At 33.2% G+C, this 21,969-nt stretch overlaps 2 protein-coding genes across 2 annotated transcripts in view; both read left to right on the top strand.

Moving 5' to 3' along the window:
• LOC140443092 (cyclin-A2-like) overlaps positions 1 to 21,969 on the top strand; it is a 71,088-nt gene that overhangs the window by 32,960 nt on the left and 16,159 nt on the right. The window lies entirely within an intron of this gene.
• On the top strand, positions 32 to 21,259 carry LOC140443060 (venom acid phosphatase Acph-1-like). Its single transcript, XM_072534116.1, has 4 exons — positions 32 to 322; positions 8,955 to 9,062; positions 19,373 to 19,609; positions 19,670 to 21,259. Exons 1-4 carry the CDS (start codon positions 167 to 169, stop codon positions 20,321 to 20,323), a joined length of 1,155 nt encoding a protein of 384 aa, XP_072390217.1. The 5' UTR covers positions 32 to 166; the 3' UTR covers positions 20,324 to 21,259.

Below are 21,969 nucleotides of genomic sequence, written 5' to 3'. Positions count from 1 at the left end.
TCGCTTACCAATCACTTTTCGCGGAAACCGTCGTAGCGTTACAAAACCCCTGGACTAAAATCGGAGCGCAAAGATCACGCGTCCCATTGACTCGTCGATATATAAAACGAAAAGTTCAAAAGAAAATCTCGTCATTTGGATTTCGAAAAAGTGATCGATCAAAACGATGTGGGGCCGTTTCTTTGGCAGCGCCCTAGCTCGCGCACTGCTGCACGTCGTCCTTTTCAATTTTTGTTTCGCCTATAACGATTTCAGCGACGAGGATTACAACACGGCTTTTCCGAATAACGAAGACAAGGGCAGCTTGAAGATGGTGGTAGTGGTGAGTATTGTTTTTTCCTTGTTGGTGGAGATTTATGCTTTTTTTAATTGATATTATTAGTAATAATTTGTACTACAGTCAAGTAAACGAATACTACTAGTATTACTCTCTAGAGTGTAACAATTTATTTCAATTCAAATTTAACTTATAATAATTTGTAATTAATATTTATATATATATATATATATATATATATATATATATATATATATATATATAAATAATTAATAATTTTATGCTTTAGTGACTAGGTGAGTATTAATTTATATGGATATTTTGGTTTTTGTGTCAAATACTGGCCTTTAAGTAAAACTTATTAAGGTTTTTGAAGCTTTCTAGTTTATTTAAAGCTTTCTCAAAACATACTTACTTACTTACTTAGTCGTAAGCCTTTCTACCGTTAGGTGTAAGGCTGGTGGGGTTAAGATTGGCACTGTTGTCTCCATGCTATCCGGTTTTGTGTTAGATTTCGTGCACTTTCCCATGTCAATCCTTTCTTCTCAACTTCTTTTCTGATTTCGTCTACCCACCTAACTCTTGGTCTTCCTCGTTTGTTTTTCCCTTGCATTCTCGTTTCAAACACTCGTTTTGTTAATCTTTCATTCGACATTCTACAGACGTGCCCGAACCATCTTAGTTGCCCCTCTACTATTTTTTCGTTTATTGGTTCTAGTTTTAGGTTTTGTCTGATTGTTTCGTTTCGTATTTTGTCTGTCCTCTTTCTGTTTGCTATTTTCCTCAGGAACCTCATTTCCATAGCATTTACTCGAGATTTTTGTCTCCCAGTCAATGTCCATGACTCGCTATTATAGATGATTGTAGGTCTAACTACGGATTTAACAACTGCCGTTTTTACCTTCTCCGGTATTTCTTTTTTCCCCAAAAATGTTGTTTTCATAGTATTAAATAAGCTTCCTGTTCGTCCCATTCTCTCATTTATTTCCATGTCTTGTTTACCGTTTGATTCAATTATTGCTCCTAGGTATTTAAAATGTTCCACTTGTTCTAGTTGTTTTCCGTTTAATTGTATTGCGTGTGTCTTTCTCTTATTTGAAATTATCATTCTTTTTGTTTTCTCTGTATTTATTTTCATATTTATGTTTGACAATTCTTCTTCTAGGATTTCAAGGTTGTTAGGTCTTTTCTGTTTTCTGCTATCAAAATCATGTCGTCTGCTAATAGAAACTCTGATAGTTGAGTGTGTTTCATTTGCCAGTATCCTAATGTTAGTTTTCTCATTCTTTTCTTGGCTTTCTTTATTGCTTCATCCAGTACCACTGAGAACAGCAGTGGGCTCAACACGCATCCCTGTTTGACGCCTTGACTTGTAGTAAATTCTTCGGCTTCCTCGTTGTTGGTTCTCACCGTATTTGTATTATTATTGTACATACTAAACAAAACATACTAAAAATTAAAACAAAAAACGATATTATACAATAAAGTTGTTGTATCTTATCAGGCGAAAAGACTGTATCTGAACATGCTTATCTTTGTGAGAATGCGTGAGAAACAAAATTACTTAACATTTAATGACATTTTATTAATTTGCTTTTCTTTTTTCTTTCATTCTATATCATCATCATTATTATCATTCTCAGCATATTCTACCGATTATGGTGTAGCCTCCCTTACATATTCATTCTTCATATCTACCCACGATTATCTAAAATTCGCTTTTCTGTGTCATGTTGTACCGGCTTGTTTTCTTATGTCATAGTCCCATCTTAAATTTGGACGTCTTCTTGATCTCTTGACGCCTCTTGGATACCACAGTGTAATTCTAATGAACCAACTATTGTCAGTTCTTTTCGCTTAATGTCCCGCTCACTGCCAGTTTTAAGATTTAATTCTTTGGATTACATCAATAACCTTGGTTTTCTGTCTGATCCATTCTATTCTTTTTCAATCTCTCTTTGTTATACCTGGCATGCATGCAGTCTTGTTTATAATTACGTCTTGGACATCCAGTAGCTCGTTGTACATGATTTTTTTTGTCAAGTTTATTTTTAGGCCAACTTCAAGGTCGCTTATAAGTTCTTGTAGTTCTGCAGGATTAATCGCAATCATCACGATGTCGTCTGCAAATCTTAGATGGCTAAAGTATTCTCCATCAATGGATATTCCTTTGTTCTGTTCCAGTTCATTTTGCTGAATATATTTTCTAGAGTTGCAGTGAAGAGCTTTGGTGATATTGCTTCTCCTTGCCGGGCGCCTCTGGTAGTGGGAAATTCTAGAGTGTTTTCATAAATTTTTACCTTAGCTTTTGCTTGTCTGTATATATTTGCTAAAGTTTCTATGTACGATTTGTCAATGCCTTGGTTGGTCAAAGCTTCTATTACTGGCTTGGGATATATAGAATTGAAAGCCTTCTATAAATCTATTAATGCTAGCGGTATTTTATATTCTTTAGCTCTACTCATTAGTTCTCGAAGTGTATGAATGTGATCTATTGTACTGAATCCACTTTTGAAGCCAGCTTGTTCTTTCGGCTGTGCACCATCTTATACGTTTGTTAATCTGTTACTGATGATCTTTGTGAATATCTGGTATACGATTGGTAGTAGACTTATAGGTCTGTAGTTTTTGATATCCTCTTTGCTACCTTTCTTATGAATGAGAATTTTGTTTACTGCATTTCAGTATTCTGGTATGCATCTCGATCTTAGGCAATTCGTAAATATGCCTGCTAAGATTTTCCAGGTTTTATTGCCAGCGTATTTAAGCAGTTCCACTGTTATACCATCTATTCCAGCTGCTTTATCGCTTTTCATTTTTGTAATTGTTGATTCTACTACTTCCGGAAGGACTTCTGATAGATCTTCTACTACTGGACTACTGATTACTTCTTCAAGTGTGTCATGTGCTTTGTATAGTTCGCTATAGAATTTAATTACGAATTGTATTATTTCATTTCAGTCTGTAATATTTTTCAACATTATATCCAACGTGTTTTGTAGGCCTATATAGATCATTTTACTTTTGAACTTGAAGTTACTAATTAGTGGGTTATAGTCAGAGCCAATATCTACTCCAGGGTAAAACTACATAATCTATTTGGTTTGTAATTTTGTATTGTTCAGTGTCTTGTAGAGATTTCCATATACATCACTGTCCGGGTGGTAGATCATAGTATGTATTTTTATTTCATGCTCGACTATTGCTCTGATGAATGTTTTATAAGTATATAGGGGAGTAACCTGGTTACTTATATACTTATAGAACAATCCTGGTTAATGTTTTCGTACAATTCTTTTAGGAAGTTGTCTCTATTTCTTACACTATTTAGGGTTTTTTTGAAGTCAATGTTCCAGTTGAGTGTCTATGAAGCCTCCCAAGAAGGATACTGACTGTCTGAAGTATATCTCCATTGAGCATAATGTGCTTGTTCTGTTCCAAAATTGAACGATAATATTTGGGATGTCTAAATATATTTAGCTAAAGTTTTGTTGAATTTAATTACTTTCCATTTGTTTCACAACTTGACTATGGAGTCAAACTGTTCTTGAACCTTGTCAAACACAGACTTTTTTCTCCTGTTACCGTATGGAGGTCCTGCGGAGAGTTGTAGTATCTCCTGTGATTTAAGTGAGATAAGCTTCTTGCAGTTGTTCGTAAAATTCTTCGACCTCTCGATGTGCTTTGTCTCGTGCGATCACGTATACTTAAATAATGTTGATGTTAAATGGTATACCGACAGTTGCATCTCATTTTTAGAAAATTTCAATGATTCATTCGACTCAGTAGATCAGTATTACCAATACGATTACTTACAAGGTTGATTCATATCAAAATTTTCTTTTCATCACTTGTTTCTGTTGTAGACAGATTTTCTCTTTCCGTGAGACACTGATGGCCTGAATGGCCACTATATCTCCATTGAGCATAAAGTGGCCATTCTGTTCCTAAACTGATCGAAAATATTTAGTAGATGTCTAAATAGATTTGGAATATCTCCTACGATTTAAGTGAAATAATCCCATCTTGCAGTTGTTCGTAAAATTCTTCAACCTCTTGATCTGATTCGTCTGCTTCGGGCGCATATACTTGGTTTTGATGTTAATGTAACATGGTGAACCTATCAGTTGCATCACACAATTCATCATTTGATAATTTATTTTTAAAAAAAGTCAATTAATAATTCACCCATTCGACTATTGATCTACTCTAGCATTTGTTTTCTTAAGCAGTATTACGAATGTAGATTTAAATTATAGCCATTACTATGCTTACTTATTCGTGACTTTACATAGGATATTCTGTTTGTCGTTTACCACATTTCAATCGCTATTTCTTCTTGCCATATTATACATCTTCTTCAGTGAAGTCTCTTTTCTCCATTGCTGTTTTTGTTAGTTCGTTCCACTGTAGTCTAGGACGTCCTGCTTTCCTCCTTCTGTTTGGTTTTCATTTCCAAGTTTTTAGAAGTATTCTTGTCTCGTGTATTTTTCACATAATTCCATACTATTTCCATTCTATTTCGTTATTTAGTATCTACTTCACATTCATTAGTTCTTTAATTCTTTGTCCGTTAGTATTAATCTGCAGCTTCTTCGCCAAAACATCATTTTTACTGCATTTATTTTGTCTTCCATTCTTTTGTTTATCACACAGTGCTATGAGCCATACAGTGAGCACCTTTCCACTATTATATGTCTTAAAGATATCGTCGCTCCATATAATCGAGGACAATTGTCTTCTTTTTCTTTATTGAATTCGTTACACCCATTTCATCTAATCCTTTGTTAAAGTTACTCACAACTATTTATATTAACTTGTTTGTTTTATTGAGTTAATATTTATCTCCAGGTCTTCTGCGGTGTTATTAATGAATTTTTCCAGCTTTTTTATGATGTAGACGATGTCAACTTTCCCTTATTCTAAAATTATTTGATCATCTTCAAACAAAAGGCTGTGGACATAATTGTCAATTTTGCTCCCATATATCCTCATTCCTCGTTCCAGTTTTTTCGGTATTTTGTTTATATTAAGTTTAAATAAGGTTGGTGATACACAGCATTCTTGTCGAAGTCCTTTATCGAAGATTCTGAGTAGTTTTTCTGATTTTTGTTCTACATTCATTGTCTTTCGTAAGTGATTTTACGACATTTATGTAGGTGTTATCTACATCGTGATTTATCCTTGCTTTCCACAGGTTGCTGAGACAACTACATATGTTTTTCGGAGATCCACGAACATAATGTGCTATTTATCATTTAAAGCTCTTGTTTTTTCTATAAGCTATTTTTCGGAAAATATATATTATCAGTACATAAGCATCCAGGAGTGAAACCACTCTATTCTTCTGAAGTTTGCAGCTGTTCCTCCTTCTTTCTTTAATGATTTTCCTATACAACCTACCCACAAAAAGTGTGACGCATATTCCCCTAGAATTATTGGGATATTTTTTTTTCACGAGCCATATCTACCTTTTAAATAAGCTAAAGAGTATCGTATTTCATTGATTTTTTTTTATTTTGTAAGTAGATTAGTATTACTATACGATTATATATATATATATATATATATATATATATATATATATATATATATAAGTGCTCTTCTTGATACATTTTTAGATGTAAAATTTTGTGTAAAACCCTTGCCTTAGCATTTCCCTTTTGTATTCTTACATTCAGCTTACAGTCATCTTTTCCGCTCTCGTCTATATAATATTAGTTTCCAGGTAACTGAAATTCTCCACTTGTTCTGATTCTAGGGCGTTAACTGCATTCCCGTTGATTTTTAAGATTACCGGATCTGTTAATTCTGTTTGAGGGAGAGGTATATAGAAAAAGAACCCATACCGAGATCATAAGTCTTTTTTAAAAAGCCTTCGATATCAGAAGTTGTAAAAGCTTCAAGATTGAGTTGGTTGGGATATTTAAAAAGAATGAATGACGAACGAATACCAAAATTTCTCAAGCTATTCTTTCATTTATTCTCATATTCGTATTACACTTTTTATCTTTTAGATTTTTCATGACCTACTTATAGTTTCTCTTCTTTATTTTTATCTTTCTAAGGTTTTATTTCGTTATTTCGATTGAGAAATATAGAGGAATTAAAAAAAAGTCATAAAAGATAACCACTTGGCAAGATAACGAAACCGTAATAACGTACTAGAAGAGTATTTATAGAGCAGATAATAAAAACGTGATGTTTCTAAAAATTGTTGAATATCTTTAATTTATTACAGTTGTTATTATTAAAAATTGCAAAAATGTGACACGACTATGCGATCGTGTTATTTCATAACAACAAATTTGAATTTCACGAGATCTAAAACGTGCTGTCGTTTCGTTATCAAAATCATTAGTTCCAAAATTAAAATATTTTCTATTTTGAATAATAACGTAACATCCTCCTATTTGACATCTATGGAGGTCAGCGGGTTGACAAATTGGCGGAAGATAAAGCGGGGGGTAATCGACACAGACATTGTCTAATTATGGCGCAATTTGGTGTAGTGATCATTTAATGTGGTGTAATTATTTGTAATAAGATTTAATATAAAATAATATTCAGATGGATTATATGTACCACTTAAATCTGTGTCTATCGGATTAGACCATCGAACATATTTGTTTTTGTAAAGGAATTTAAACAAATATACATTCGAGATTGATTAATGCTTCACTAGTCCAAAACTGAATAAGACAAGGTCATTATCCAAAACCATTATCATTTTATTTAGCCCTGAGTGGGGTCAAATCAACAGTACCATGGTTAAAAATTTGCTGATTATCAACTGTCATAAAACCTGTGCTCTAATAAGAATAATTTACAAATTGAGTATAGTAAAAAGCATATTGCACAGGAAGACAAAAATAGCGCAAGAATAACCTGAAATTAATCAAATCGCATATTAAGATAATAATTTTGATTTATCATACATAGTTGACTCAAGAGATATTGATATTGAGATAAAATTCGTGTTATAGTTCGTCTCCTTCAAGCTCCATCTTTTTCCAGCATCTCACATTTCGCTTTCCACGAATTTTGCCTTGCATAAGTCGTAATAATGAGTACTTTCCCCTCTTATTTAAGTTTTGGTCTTTTCATAGTTATTGATATTATCCAGATTTAGCCATACGGCTCACACTCCTAAGGGAAAAATTCACTCATCCCAGATACCTACGGTATCAAAAGGATTGAGCTCCGGTGGGATTTATGTTCTCTAGGAGGTTTATCGGAATAACACTAGTAGTAGATAGAATAATAGGTACTGCCCGGGTACTTTTGATTCTCCATTGCCTCTTTGTTTGTATTTCTAGATCTCTGTACTTGACGATCTTTTGATTGTATGTAACACTCAGATTATTGTTGTTAGGTATCGCTACATCTATTAGTGTTGTCTCTCTAGTAAGTTTATTAATTAGTATGAGATCCGGTCTATTATGTGCCACTGGTTGGTCTGTGCTGTGAGCACAGTGCAGTCGCAGTATAGCTTGTAGTTGTCATTTTCAAGAATTCTGTCAGGGACGTATTGATAATTAGGAGTTGAAACCGACTTTGGGATATTAAAAATCAGAAGATGGCAACAGGTCGCCAGAAACCGAACAAAATGGCGACGAATGTTAGAGCAGGCCAGGATCTACAAAGGACTGTCGAGCCAAATATGATGATGGTATAGTTAAGAAGTTGCGAACAAAATTTTTAAGCAATAAAAATACACCTGGAGGATTAAGGTGAACAGAAAAGGAAATTACCTGCCAAGATAGACATATAGACATTGTAACTATAATTAAAAAATAATAAGGCACCTGGTGAAAACGGTATAGTTCGCGCGTTTCCAAAAGAAGGTGACGAAAGCCTGCAAGGAAAAATCACTATGAAGTGTGGAACAAAGAACAAACACTGAAGCAGTCGAAGGAATTGATAGATTGCAGAATGTAACAACTTCAGAAAAATAGAAAATATAAAATATATAAAGTTTTGGCCATATCGATAAGAAACAAAATTAAAATTTAAGTGAAAAATAATTTGGACGAGAATCAAGCAGGCTTTAGAGCAAACATATCTGTTATAGACCAATTTTGGGGAGACCAAAATACGGGAAATGTGAACCATTTAGAACAGTTTTTAAGGTATATAAGTCAAAAAGTGATTATGATTTTGAAATTGTTAGATAATTCGTTTACTGTGGCGTAACACCAACAAAAAGAACGAAGAAATCGATAAAAAATGGCCGAAAGTAGTGAAAATAGAGTCTAATCAAGATATTTGGACGAAAGAAAATATTCAGACCTCTAAAATACTTCAAAAGAGTGGTAAGAAGGTTTTATGAAGACATAAAATGCAGAAGCCCCAACAGAGGATCTGAAACAATCAACTATATCATTCATGATTTCGAGGCATTAGAATGCAGGTGGCAAACAAATTTTGGAGACTATCAAGTGACTCCAAAAACATATGTTCTTCTCATAAGAAAAAAACTTCAGAATCACATTTTTATCTTGTAATAATTTTTTACTAAGTACGTCTCTCTCATCAATGTGCATGCTACATCTTCATATCTGTAGTAATAAAGATTATTAATATATTTAAAATAGCATATAATAAAGCATAACTCTCTTATCAATGATATATAATTAAACAATGAAATATTATTGCTAATTTGTAACGTTCGCAGATGTTTCGACACGGCAATAGAACTCCCAACGGAGAGGAAGAACTGTATCCGTTGGACCCTTATTTGAACAAGACTTATTTTCCCTATGGTTTGGGCCAACTAACAAATGTAAGTATGCCAATAATACGCTTTTAGGTTCTTGATCGATATATTCGAATCGTATGGTCTCCTAATGCACGTTAATTCTCTTACAAGAATTATTAAACCAACATCCATCATAATTGATTATATTGTCTCAGATTTCTCACCCCTTGATGTCTGCTTTACAATTTATTAATAAGTTTAACACTCTCAGCAAACCCTCCTCTAAAACCCGATATTTAAGTAGGATGTTTTCGTAAATTCCAAAATTTATGCTTGAATCTGGGTGGCACTTTTCTTCTATGAACGTGGACTATAATTTCAGTGCTTTTTTTAGATAGGCTTGTCTATATTTTTAATAGGACATTTCCTTAAATTACAATAAGTTAAAACACCACAAACCAGGGACTACCAAAGGTATCCGCATATCAGCCAAGAATATGCGTTCACTACAGTACATCAAGAAATTTACTACCAACGTCTCTGTCATTGAATATATCACGAAGTACAGAAAAGTATATCTAAACAGCTAAAACAGCATAATATCCAAATCATCTGGGAAGCTTTAAAAAGTGTTGTACGAGAAACTTGGTCCATAACAAACGATTTTCGAAATAAAACTAACATAGCTTAAACATTTTCCCTTCCAAACCTTGAAAATCTAAATGAGTACTGCGTTAATGTGATTAAAAATATAACATCACCATTTTGCCACAACATGATAACATTTATTTTCAAAAAAAGTCTCAAATTATTTTTTTATAAGATCATGTTGATGAATCTGAACTGATCCAAACAATAAATAGTATCAAAAGCAAATCTTCCTGTAGTACTGATGGACTACTATAAAAAATTTCTTAAATCTCCCAAAAATGTATTGGAAATCCTGATCTCACTAATTAATGATTCTTTTGAATAAGGTATACTCCCAAAGTGCCTAAAGACAGCCATTATTATTCCTCTTCATAAGGGTGGTGAAAAATTGAATGTCTGCAACTATAGACCCATTGCCTTACTACCGGTCCTATCCAAAATGATTGAGATACTCATAAAGGTTCGCTTTATGTTCTTTTTCGTTGAAAACAACATTTTATCACAAAGTCAGTTCGGCTTTTTATCTAATAAATGTACCAGTGATGCTAGGTTTTCTGTACTACATGAGGTCCATGAAGTTCTTAACAATAATCTTTTCACTGACACTGTTTTTTGTGACTATGCCAAAGATTTTGATTGTGTAAATCACGACATTTTGATAAAAAAACTAAATTTTTTCGGAACTCGAAGTATTTCTTTGAACTGGCTCCTATCTTACTTGACGAAACAACTTATTAGAGCAAATGATACTGACTCTAGTCACAAAAGCATTGCATTTGGAGTACAACAAGGTTCAGCATTAAGTCCTCTCGTTTTCCTTATCTTTATAACAGCCATTGCTTGTTTAAAAATCGACAGAAATTTTTTTCTTTTTACTGATGACAGTTTCACTGTGGAGCAACTCTAATACTGCAACTCCTCATGCAACTATAACTTCTAATCTATTTACAATAAAAAGCTGGTCCGATTCTAATTTATTCTTTTTTAAAGTGAATAAGACAGTAACATTATTTTATAAATGAGCTTTTCAATTCTTGTTTCTTAATAACAGCCATCAGTTTGGTTGATTCTGTAAAATTTATTGGTATTTTTATAGGCAGCAACCTGAAATGTCACTTCATATCGATTTGTTAAATAAGAAACTAGAACTCGTAGAAGCTACAAAAGCTCTGTATAAAGAAAATAAAGTGTCCATTAAAATGGGAACAAGAATCATAGGAGACTTCACCACAACAAAAGGGCTCCTGCAGGGTTGTTCCACATCTCCAACCCTATTCAAAATATACTTAGAGAAAGCCTTGACTACATGGAAAAGAAAATGCGAAGGCATGGGAGTACCGGTACGGAACGAATACCTATATACGTTAAGTTTTGCAGACGATCAAGTAGTGATTGCACAAGACCAAGACGACCTCAGCTACATGATGAAGAAACTACAAGAAGAATACACCACAGCTGGCCTAGATATTAACCTCGCGAAAACGGAGTACCTATCTACAAGTGAAGAAGACATAGAAGATCTACAGATTGATGACAACGTAACAATCAAAGGAAAGGATAAATTCAAATACCTGGGGTTTATAACCACGAAAAAGGCAACAACAGAGGAAGAAATTACACAAAGATTAGGACAAACAAGAACAGCAATCCGACAACTTAACTCAGTATGGTGGGATAGACACCTAAATATGAAGACAAAAACGCAGATTTATAAAACATTAGTGCGAAGTATTATGACATATGGGACTGAAAATTGGATCATAAACAAGAAAAACAGCAGTAAGATAGTAGCAACAGAGATGGAATGCCTGCGAAGATGCTGCAGAGTAACAAGAATGGATAGGAGAAGTAATGACGAAATAAAGCAAAGGACATCAATAGAAACAGACATACTAACATATATAGAACAAAAAAGACTAAAGTGGTATGGACATGTAAGAAGAACTAGCTACAGCAGATGGATAAAGAGAATAACCGAATGGAGCCCCATAGGAAGGAGGAAAAGAGGACGACCTCGAAAATCCTGGAGGAACGAAGTAGACGACGCCATGAGTAAGAGAGGACTAAACGATGGAGAATGGAACAATAGAGAGAGATGGAAACGGTTGAGGCGAAGGCAGTGAATACTGTAGAATCCCTAAATATATATATATAATATATATATATATATATATATATATATATATATATATATATATATATATATATAAGAAACTAGAATCAGCCTGCTATGCAATAAGATCTGTTTGGAAGGAAATTAATTTAGCATCTTCCAAAATAACATACCCATCTTTGGGTGGCACTTTTTGGGGTTTTAGTACAGCTGACCAATCTGATGTTAATTTGAATTAAAAAAAAACGCAATACGGTATCTGTTAGGTCTCATAAGAACAACATATTGTAGAAGCTACTTCAAAAATCACGGGATTTTAATTCTTTTCTCTTTATATTTTAGAAACTGTTAAATTTTAGAAAGCCTAATTCGTAAACATCTGAATGGTTTTTCAGCAAAACTTAATCATGACTACTCCATTGTCCATATAACTGTACAATTTTCATATGAAATTTTTTATGACAATAAAACATATTTCCATCCTATTCTATCCTTGCAATGGCTTCCTCTGCTGCTAGATGTATTTGGGTTCTCATTATTTTATATCGTCCTTCATTAATTTGTCATGCCTTCTATATCTCTCGTTTTTAATGATAGTCTCAATTTGCAAAAAAAAACAGATCGATTCGTCGGTTAGTTTATCTGTGGGGTTTATGATTTTATGTTTTCACCCTCATTTCATTTTGATATGCCCTCATGACCAAAAATTACATTGTTAGGTTTGGATTAAAATATCAATGAAAAAAAGTAAAATGCATTTATATCTTCACTAAAGGTCTTACTGACCTGAGTATTTCCTTCTTGTGCAGATTTTCTTTTACTTTTCCGTCTTCACTTTTATTGTATTGTATTTGATTTATTCTTGTTTAAAACCTTTAAATTAAATTCCCAATTAACTTTTTTTCGACCTTGATAATCTTACTAGAAATCATTTTGTCATCGTAGTTACACAGTTATCGTGATGAAATCGCTTCGTCTATTCATCCCAATAACTAGATACATATAATTTTTTTGTGCGTCCTTTTTAATAATCACATTCCTCTTACGTAATCTCCGTTCTTGTTGTCACAAACGTGTACATAGTTGAATCAGTTTAAAAATCGAGAGGATCTAGAAAATTCTTTCGTAATAAATACGTACGAGTCAGACAGGTAATTGATTTTAGTAATTATTTTGTAATAGTATGTGAACAATGTTGAATTCTGTAATTTTAAAAATTACGCGGAATTGTCGTGACGCTAGAGAACACATTTATTTGTCAACAATAGTCAGGTTCGTAATATTTTATAGCGATTTTTCGTTTATATTTTCTTCTTATTCTGGACAGGCTTCCTCTCTTCTACATTTGTGTGAAACCATAACTTCAGGTAACTAACAGGTTCTTTAGCCAGCAGATTCTTCTTCGATAGATGTTTTGATTCTTCTATATATATATATATATATATATATATATATATATATATATATATATATATATATATATATATACAAACAACACAGTATATATATATATATATATATATATAATACATATATATATATATATATAATATATATATATATATATATATATATATATATATATATATATATATATATATATATATATATATATCTTCACTTCTGTCCACGATTGTTTAATATTCGCTTTTCTGTGTAATGTTGTACCGGGCTGTTTCCTTATGTCATAGTCCCATCTTAAATTTGGTCTTCTTGGTCTCTTGACGTCTATGAGGTACCACATTGTAATTCTAGTAAACTATCTATTGTCAATTCTTGTCGCCAAATGTTCCTCCTACTGCCATTTTAAAGATTTAATACTATGGATGACAGCAGAGACCCTAGTTTTCTCTCTGATCCATTCTGTTTTTTTCGATCTCTCTTGGCCTTAAAAATGAATAACTTTAGGCATATAAACCTTATACAAACTCTTCATATTTTTAAATAATAGATTCAAAAATGCTTTAATATACATCGTATTTCATTAAAAAACACACAATTTTGGTTCATTCCGTTGTTCTGACTTACCCCGTATAATCGAAAATAATTTTAAATTATAGACGTCTTTTTTATACATCAGTTTTGTTTAAAACATTCTTTTATACAGTGTGTCTGTAAAGTATGGAATAAATTCGATATTTCCTAAATGAAAAGCCTTTTTAAACAAATCTAAAACACGTCGATTTTTAAATTTAATGTTCTACATTTTACAATAAAATTTCATTATACAAGGTGATACACATTACAGTGATGACGTCATCGGCTCTTTTTTTAAATGTAACACCCTGTATTTTAGGACATTTTTAGATCGATAAAAATGAGCTAATTCCAAAAAAGTATAATACTGGGGGTCTAACGGATATAATTTGAAAGATATGTGCTTAGAAAATTAATTTTTATTGATTTATAATAATAATAAATTATAAATAAATTATAATAAATAACTTGAAAGTAATCCAGTAATTAATACATGACTTAATCTTAAATGTTCGAATTGTAGCCCTTGTTGTATTTGACAGTAACCCAAACGTTGTACAATTTCTTGTAGAACCTTGTTTATGCTTTCTTGAAAAATATTGTTTATTTCTTTACGAATTCTTGTTTTTAAGTCTCCAATATTTGCAGGTTTCGTTTTATAAACAACATTCTTTAAATGATCCCACATAAAATAATCCAAGGATTGAGGTCTAGCGACCTCGCTGGCCATTCAATATGTCCACGTCTTCCACCTGTTCGGAAAAATCTTGTTTAGGTACCTTCGAACATCTAAAGCATAATGCGGAGGCGCACCATCCTGTTGAAACCATAAACTTTTATCAAAACCTCCAAGATTAATTGTACTAGGGAATAAATTAACTAAAGTACGTACGATATACCCACTTAAAAACTAAAGGTATGCTGGCCCGTTTAAATTACCTTCGAAATAGTAAGGTCCAATGATTTTATTTCTTACAATGCCAGCCCATACGTTTACCTTTTGCGGGTATTGTGTATGATGTTCCCGCATCCAGTTGGAGTTTTCTTTTGTCCAGTATCTACAATTCTGACGGTTGACCTCGCCATTTAATTTGAATGTAGCCTCATCAGAAAAAATAATATTTTGAACCAAGAGAGGGTTTCAGTGGCAGTTATGCATCATTATTTCGCAAAATTGTATTCTTTTATCTGGATTATCCTCGTTTAATTCCTGTACAAAAGTGGATTTTACTTACTTTTACGTACTTTGTGTACCGTTGTTTTGCAAACATCGAGATCACTACTAACCTTACGAACAGAAGTGTGCGCATCTTCTTCAAAACTAAGTAGAACATCTAATGTTGTAACATAATTTACAGAGGGACGACCTGATTTGCGTGCATTTTTAACCGTACCAGTTTCTCGAAATTTCTTTTCAATCTTACTTACTGTTGATTGCGTGATGAGTATTTCTGGATATTTATCATTAAATAAATTACACACTTCCGTCTGAGTTCGCGATTTGTCTCCATACCCAATCATCATGAGTATTTCAATTCTTTGCTTTACACTCAAATTCATTTCTACTTAAAATTAATTCTAAGCAATAATACAGAACATTCACTAATTAATACAATTATTGTACTACTTAATTGTTATTAAACATTACTAAAAATAATTACAGTTTATCAAAAACTAGAAGTAGGCTACTTTTTTGAAATTGATAATAAATAATTTATTTTCTAAGAGCATATCTTTCAAATTATATCCATTAGACCCGAGTATTATACTTTTTTGAAATCAGCTCATTTTTATCGATCTAAAAATGTCCTAAAATACAGGGTGTTACATTTAAAAGAAGAGCCAACGACGTCATCACTGTAATGTGTATCACCTTGTATAATAAAATTTTATTGTAAAATGTATTGTATACATTTAATTTAAAAATCGACGTGTTTTAGATTTTTTTGAAAAGGCTTTTGAATTAGGAAATATCGAATTTCTTCCATACTTTACGGACACACTGTATACTCCATAGTTAAGCCAAAATTAAAGAAAGCCAGAGGTTTGACTCACCTTGTATATATTATTATCGCAAATCGCAATTTTTGGTAGCGGTTTTTATCATCATTATAAGTGGCTCGACAATCCGTTGTGAAGCTTGACCTGCTCACAAAGAAGTCTTCACTCCTGTCGATTCCTGGCAACTTCCCTCCATCTTCTGACCTTTAAAATCTGTAGGTCTTCTTCCACATCATTAATCCATCTCATTCGTGGTCGTCATCTGCTTCTTGTGTCCTCTGGTTTTGAAAATGTTAATCTCTTCGTGTATTCGTGATTTGACATCCTAGCAATGTGTGCAGCGTCTCTGCACTTTAACGAATTTCACAATATCTGGAACGGTGTATAACTCATATAGTTCAAAGTTGTATCTTCGACGCCATAGTCCCATTTTCATTTACGGCCCCAAAAGTCTTTCTAAGAATTTTTCTCTCAAAAATACCGAGGTCTTTTATCATTTTGAGATTAAGTCTACGTTTCAGCCCCATATATCAAAACTGGTCTTATTAAGGTCTTGTATTATATATTAAGGTTTACTACACGTTTTATATTTTGACGTGACAACGTCTTAAATTAGGTTGTGGCTCGGAGTCACTCATGAAAAAGTGTAACGCCCGCTCACGTCTGTTACGATGAGTCACCGAACGAGAGAGAGGCCCGCCAAACCGGCGAATGCCTTGCGTCTCTCTCCCACTCAAACATGATCGGTCCGCTGGTGCGATGCTATTTCTCCTATCATCGTCCTATCCTCAACAAAATCACTCAAATAGAAATTAGTTAAGTTTAAGTTTACATGTACAATGTTTTAGTAAAAAAAATATATTTCTAAGTTAAAATTTGTGCAATTCTTATTTTCATTCAATTCCTTGTTCCTATTGTGCAATTTAATAATATTCATATCAATAAATATTCTACCGAGAAAAAGACGTTGTCACGTAAAATCTTCGCCCGTAAAACCGACTTTACAGGCAACCGATTTATTTTTTAAATGTTTCTGGAGACCGTGAACAGTTTTGTTTGCTATTGCTATTATTTTTTTCTAGTACAAATTTTTATTCGAATCGAGATTTTAAATCTACTGTGTTGCAGGCTTTCTTGAGATCTAGGAACACAAACGTGGTAGTAAGATTTCTAGCAACGCGTTTCTCTATTAGTTTAGTATTAGTAAAAATAGTAGTAAAAATATTGTACGTCCAGGACCGTCATGCCCAAAAGCCACTCTGTTCTTCTATTTCTTGGTACTCCGTGTCTATTCGGTTGTCTCCTTTATTTCGATGGAGCTTATATATATGCTGAATTTCAATCTGTGAAAATATTTCGGCTTTCAATCAAACATGTATTAAAAATATCACCTAGTATTTCCGACAGTATGTCTTGCCCATGTTTTACTTGTCCAATGGGAATGTCTCCTGGAGCTGTACCGCTCTTCATTTTTCTTAATCATTTAATATAATTTTTACTTATTAACTGTACCATCTCTTCGATATTAATGTTAAGTTCGTCAATATCTTCCAGACATTCTTTCCTGTTTTCTATCAGCAGTTACCTGTAAAGAATCTCCCACTTCTTGTTCTGGATTAGGTCTATATTTCCTGTTTTCTTCCTTTATTTTCGTACATTTTGGTAAATTTCGATATTTGAGTTACTCTACTCCTACTGTTTTTTGATATCTCTTTACATTTTCACATTCTCGCTCTCAGAGTTCTTTTTTCTCTTATGACAACAATCCTTTGGTTCTTGGTTCAATATAATATAGGTTTTTCTGTCTTTTGAGTCTTTTGTTCTTAACCAAGTCATATATACCTTTTTCTTTCGATTTCGGAGATTTTTTTATGTCATTTGTGATACATTCGGGATTTCCTTTTCTTCTTTTGTCCAAATATCCCAAAGCCTCTCTTACTGCTTGGTGTATGCATTTTTCCACTAACTGCTACTTCCCTCCTGCTGTTTCTACTTCATCTACAGTTTCTAACTTTGCAACCAATCTTATCTTGTAGAGGAATTGCATAGATTTATCTCTTAAGCTATTGATATTATATTTTATTGTTTTAGGTTTGGATTCGGGGTAATTTTCGTTCTTGGTTTGTTTGGCGTTCTATTCCATATTTAATAGTAACTTTACCTACCAACATGTAATGGTCAGACCCACATTTTACATTACGATAGACTCTTTCGTCATTTGTTTTTAGTTTTGTTTTTTGTGATTGAATCAGATAGTCAATAATTGATTGCGGTTTCTTCCTTAGTTGTATACATGTATTTTTTTGAATTTATTTGTGATGGAAAAATTCATTCATAAACTTTAAGGCATATGTCTAAGAGTCGTTTACCATTGTTGTTTACTCTTTTTTCTCCAGATTCAATATGGGATTACTTTCTTTTCTTTCAACCCTGAAGTTACAGTTTCCTAGAATATGTCCTTTGTTCTGATTTAGAATTATAAGAACGTCTCTTAATTTTTTGTAAATTTCAACTTTTGTGTGCGCATTAGCGTCTTCTGCTAAATATTGTTTTTTTTTGAAAGATAGGTTGCTAGCCTTTCGATTCAACTATATTTTTTATTCGGGCTTGGGACCGGCGACAGATCACTGAGCTGTTCAGTCCATCCAATGACCTGAAGACGAAGGTTTTGTTTTTTCGGGATTAGAAGGAGTGCTCATTTAGTTCCGAGATTCGAGGTGGGCAGTTATCGGGTGGCATCGGGTTATGTGGGCAGGTATCTGAAAAACAAAAAGGAGTAATTGTGAAAGGTGAAGTTATCAATAATTTGCGATATGCGAATGACACAGTACTCCTAGCTTCTACTCCAGATCTGCAAACATTACTTAAGAGTGTAGTTGAGAGCTGTAAGGAAGCAGGTCTAGATGTGAACATACGGAAAACCAAAATACTCGTAATAAGTAATATATGTATGTAAACAGTACCAAACTTAAGCAAGTTGATCAAATTGTTTACCTTGGATATCAGGTAAATTGTAACGCAGGAAGTCACGGTGAGATTAGATATAAAATTGAGCAGACCAGAGACGCTTTTAGAAGGATAGAAATAGAACATGTCAGCAAGACTGCTGAGATTATAAAGAGCTTAAAAAAGAGAAAACTTAAGTATTTTGGACATGTAGTAAGATGACTTAAATATAGGTTGATACAAAATATTTTGCAAGGGAAAAAAGCAGACAAACGCATTCCAGGACGAAGAAAGTCTTCATTTACTCGCACGGTTTAAGGATACTCAAAACACGCGGCGTGCTAGAGAAATAGATAATTAGGACAAGTCTTTTTTTTGGTGTGGATATTCTACTTAGTGTCCCGTCCAAAAGACGAAATCAACAATTTTAATACAGTAGAAAAACCTACAGGAAATGCCTCTTGAGCATAATGTAATCTGTTTATTTCATTTACTTTTTTTACAAAATTCATTCATAAATCCAAGATACATCTAGATAAAAAATATTAGTGCATTCTCTTCCCAGTTTTCAAATTTCTTTTAAATATCATCTTCTCTAACAAAGTATTTCCTTTTTCTTTAAACACATATTTTCTAGTATGCTTGTCCCTTGATAATCAAAATACTCTTTTAACTATATATTTTTTAACTATTTACTGTGTTTTAGGCCGGCAAACGCAAACAATACTTAGTGGGTCTGGAACTTCGTAGGAGATACGATCGTTTCCTGGGGGACTACTACTACCCAGAACTCGTAGAAGCAAGAAGTACCCATTACAATCGTACCAAAATGTCGTTGCAGTTGGTCTTAGCTGGACTGTTCCCGCCAAGGAAAGACGATGAAGTTTTAGGGATGCCTTGGCAGCCAGTTCCGTATAACTATTTACCGGTCAAACAAGATGATGTGAGTTTACATTCATTCATATTTATATTAATTTTAAAAGTAATTGTTATTTTTTTGTAGATACTTATGGGAAGCAACTGTCGAAGGTATTTAGAACTTTACAAAGAATACAGTAGTCGTCCGTCTGTTCAAGAGAAGTTTGCGAAGTACGGCGAAACTTTTAAGTACATATCTGAACATACTGGTTTGAACATCACAACCTTTAAAGACATTTATAATTTACATTTCGGTCTATCCACTGAAGAGGAATATGGTTTAAAGCTACCTGACTGGACTAAGTCTGTATGGCCAGAACCGATGACCAAAATTTTCCCCGAAGAGTACTACATAGCGATGGGCACAGCGGATATGCGAAGAATTGCTATCGGAAACTTTTTGAAAAAAGTTCTCGACGACACCAAAGCGAAGATCACAGATCATCGCAAACTGGGTAGAAAGATGTACCTCTACTCAGCCCACGAAAGTACGTTATCGTACCTGATGATATCTTTGAGGATATTCGAAAAACACATTCCCACATACGGCGCTTATGTCGTCATGGAGTTACACCGTATCAGAGGTGTGTACGGGTTCAAAATATTTTACAAAAAGTGGGATGGCTCCGGCTTGAGGTTGATAGAAATGCCGGGATGTAAGGAGTTCTGTCCTCTGGACGTATTTACCTCTTTGTTAGCAGATAACCTACCGACCAGTGATAATATGTGCGGGAATTGAAGAAGTATTGGTTATACTAGGTATAACGTTGTAAAAATTTGATAGGAGAAGTTTGCTGTGCAAAATTAAATAATTATACAGTCAAGATTTAGTTAATTTATGAGAGAAGAATAAAAACAAAACAGTTCATAGTTAAATATATGAATGATATGAAAGGTTTTTATTTTAACACCTTACGGTTTTAAAGTCTATTGTATTGACGATCATCTGATGTCATTGAAGTGGCTTCAGATTTTTAGAGCTTAACAACAACTTTTGATGATTTTTATTTCGTTCGTATGAACAAAAGTTGCGTCTTTTAAACGAAAAGCTCCTCTTCTTCTTAACATTATCGATGTTTTCTTGGTTATGGTTCCCCAAAAGATTCGATACAGATCGTAAAAGTAGATTTTACGATCTGTTTTATTCAAGCTATTTTTCTTAACACTTTTTTTTCAGTTTTTAAAAAGTACTTTTGGCGGATTATTGTTTTCCTACATTTTCTGAACTGTGATACGCTTTTCTGTTTTCTTTTTTTTTTATTGTAATCAATAGTAGAATATTGCGTACTGGATATGCTTGTACCCTTTGAAATGTCTGGGCAAATCACACTTGGCATCCAAATTAATTTTTGTGTCTATAAAGACATAACACAGCTGGTACTGTGCTTTAATCTGTCGATATACGATGGATGTGCAATGCATTATACTAAGTAAGCAGGGTTTATATTTAAACCTAGTCAATACATTACAGTTTTGATCAGTTTTTGCCTTAGCTGTAATTGCAATCTTATTTATTTATAAAAAAAAATAAAAAAAATCAGTATTAAAACCTATTTGATAGATATTATGTTGTAAACTAAGTTGTGCTTGTAGAATGAGTTGTATGCAATTGCTAATAGGTTTCTTAATATTAAGTATATTGTTAATATTTTTTAATAAAATCATTTGTTTTTTATTTGTTTTATCAATCGGCTCCTTTTAAAAATACTCGAAGGTCAGATCCTCAAAAAAATTCCATCGATAATTAAGATCCTCAATAAAAAACTCATGAAAGAACAATGTGGTTTTAGACAGGAAAAAGATTTTTTACTTGACAAATTCTGAATCTCCCCCAACACATCGAAGATGGGTATGGAAGACACCAAGTATTCGGAGCAGTATTTATAGATTTTGTCCGATATCACCTTATAAGGAGATACAAAAATTAAAAGCACACAAAGACACAAAAAAAGAGTAAGGAAACGAACATAAAGTGAGACTTATTCAATCACAGTGGACCATCACATAGGCCCATCATCAGAAGAGCGTCTACTGAAATAATCAAAAAGTTACGAAATGGACAATAAATTGTAACTGAAACCTAGAAAAAAGGCAACTAATAATACCTGGATAATACGCGAAAGCGTAAGCCAATTCTTTAAAATTGCGATTGGTATGACATCAAAAAAGACAATGACCTTACTTGATTTTCTCCTCCTCATTCCTTGAGCCATTGTCAGTACATGGTGACACTCTAAATATTATAAGCTTGCTGTCTTAATTGACTGCGATCTTGTGCCATATGGACGGCTTCATGTAGAGATTTTTCCACCAGAGTGTTCATTTGGTCTGCCCATTGTGTTGGAGATCTTCCTATTGGTCTTCAACCTTCTACCTTTCCTTCTA

The sequence above is a fragment of the Diabrotica undecimpunctata genome, chromosome 1 (assembly GCF_040954645.1).
Source record: "Diabrotica undecimpunctata isolate CICGRU chromosome 1, icDiaUnde3, whole genome shotgun sequence".
Lineage (NCBI taxonomy): Eukaryota > Metazoa > Arthropoda > Insecta > Coleoptera > Chrysomelidae > Diabrotica > Diabrotica undecimpunctata.
The sequence above is the reverse complement of the archived record's forward strand: the minus strand, read 5'-3'. Positions and strand labels throughout refer to the sequence as shown.

Coding starts and splice junctions, on each gene's coding strand:
- LOC140443060 (XM_072534116.1), top strand. CDS start 167: ATGTGGGGCCGTTTCTTTGGCAGCGCCCTAGCTCGCGCACTGCTGCAC. Junction 9,063..19,372: donor GTTTGGGCCAACTAACAAAT/GTAAGTATGCCA, acceptor ACTGTGTTTTAG/GCCGGCAAACGCAAACAATA. Junction 19,610..19,669: donor TACCGGTCAAACAAGATGAT/GTGAGTTTACAT, acceptor ATTTTTTTGTAG/ATACTTATGGGAAGCAACTG.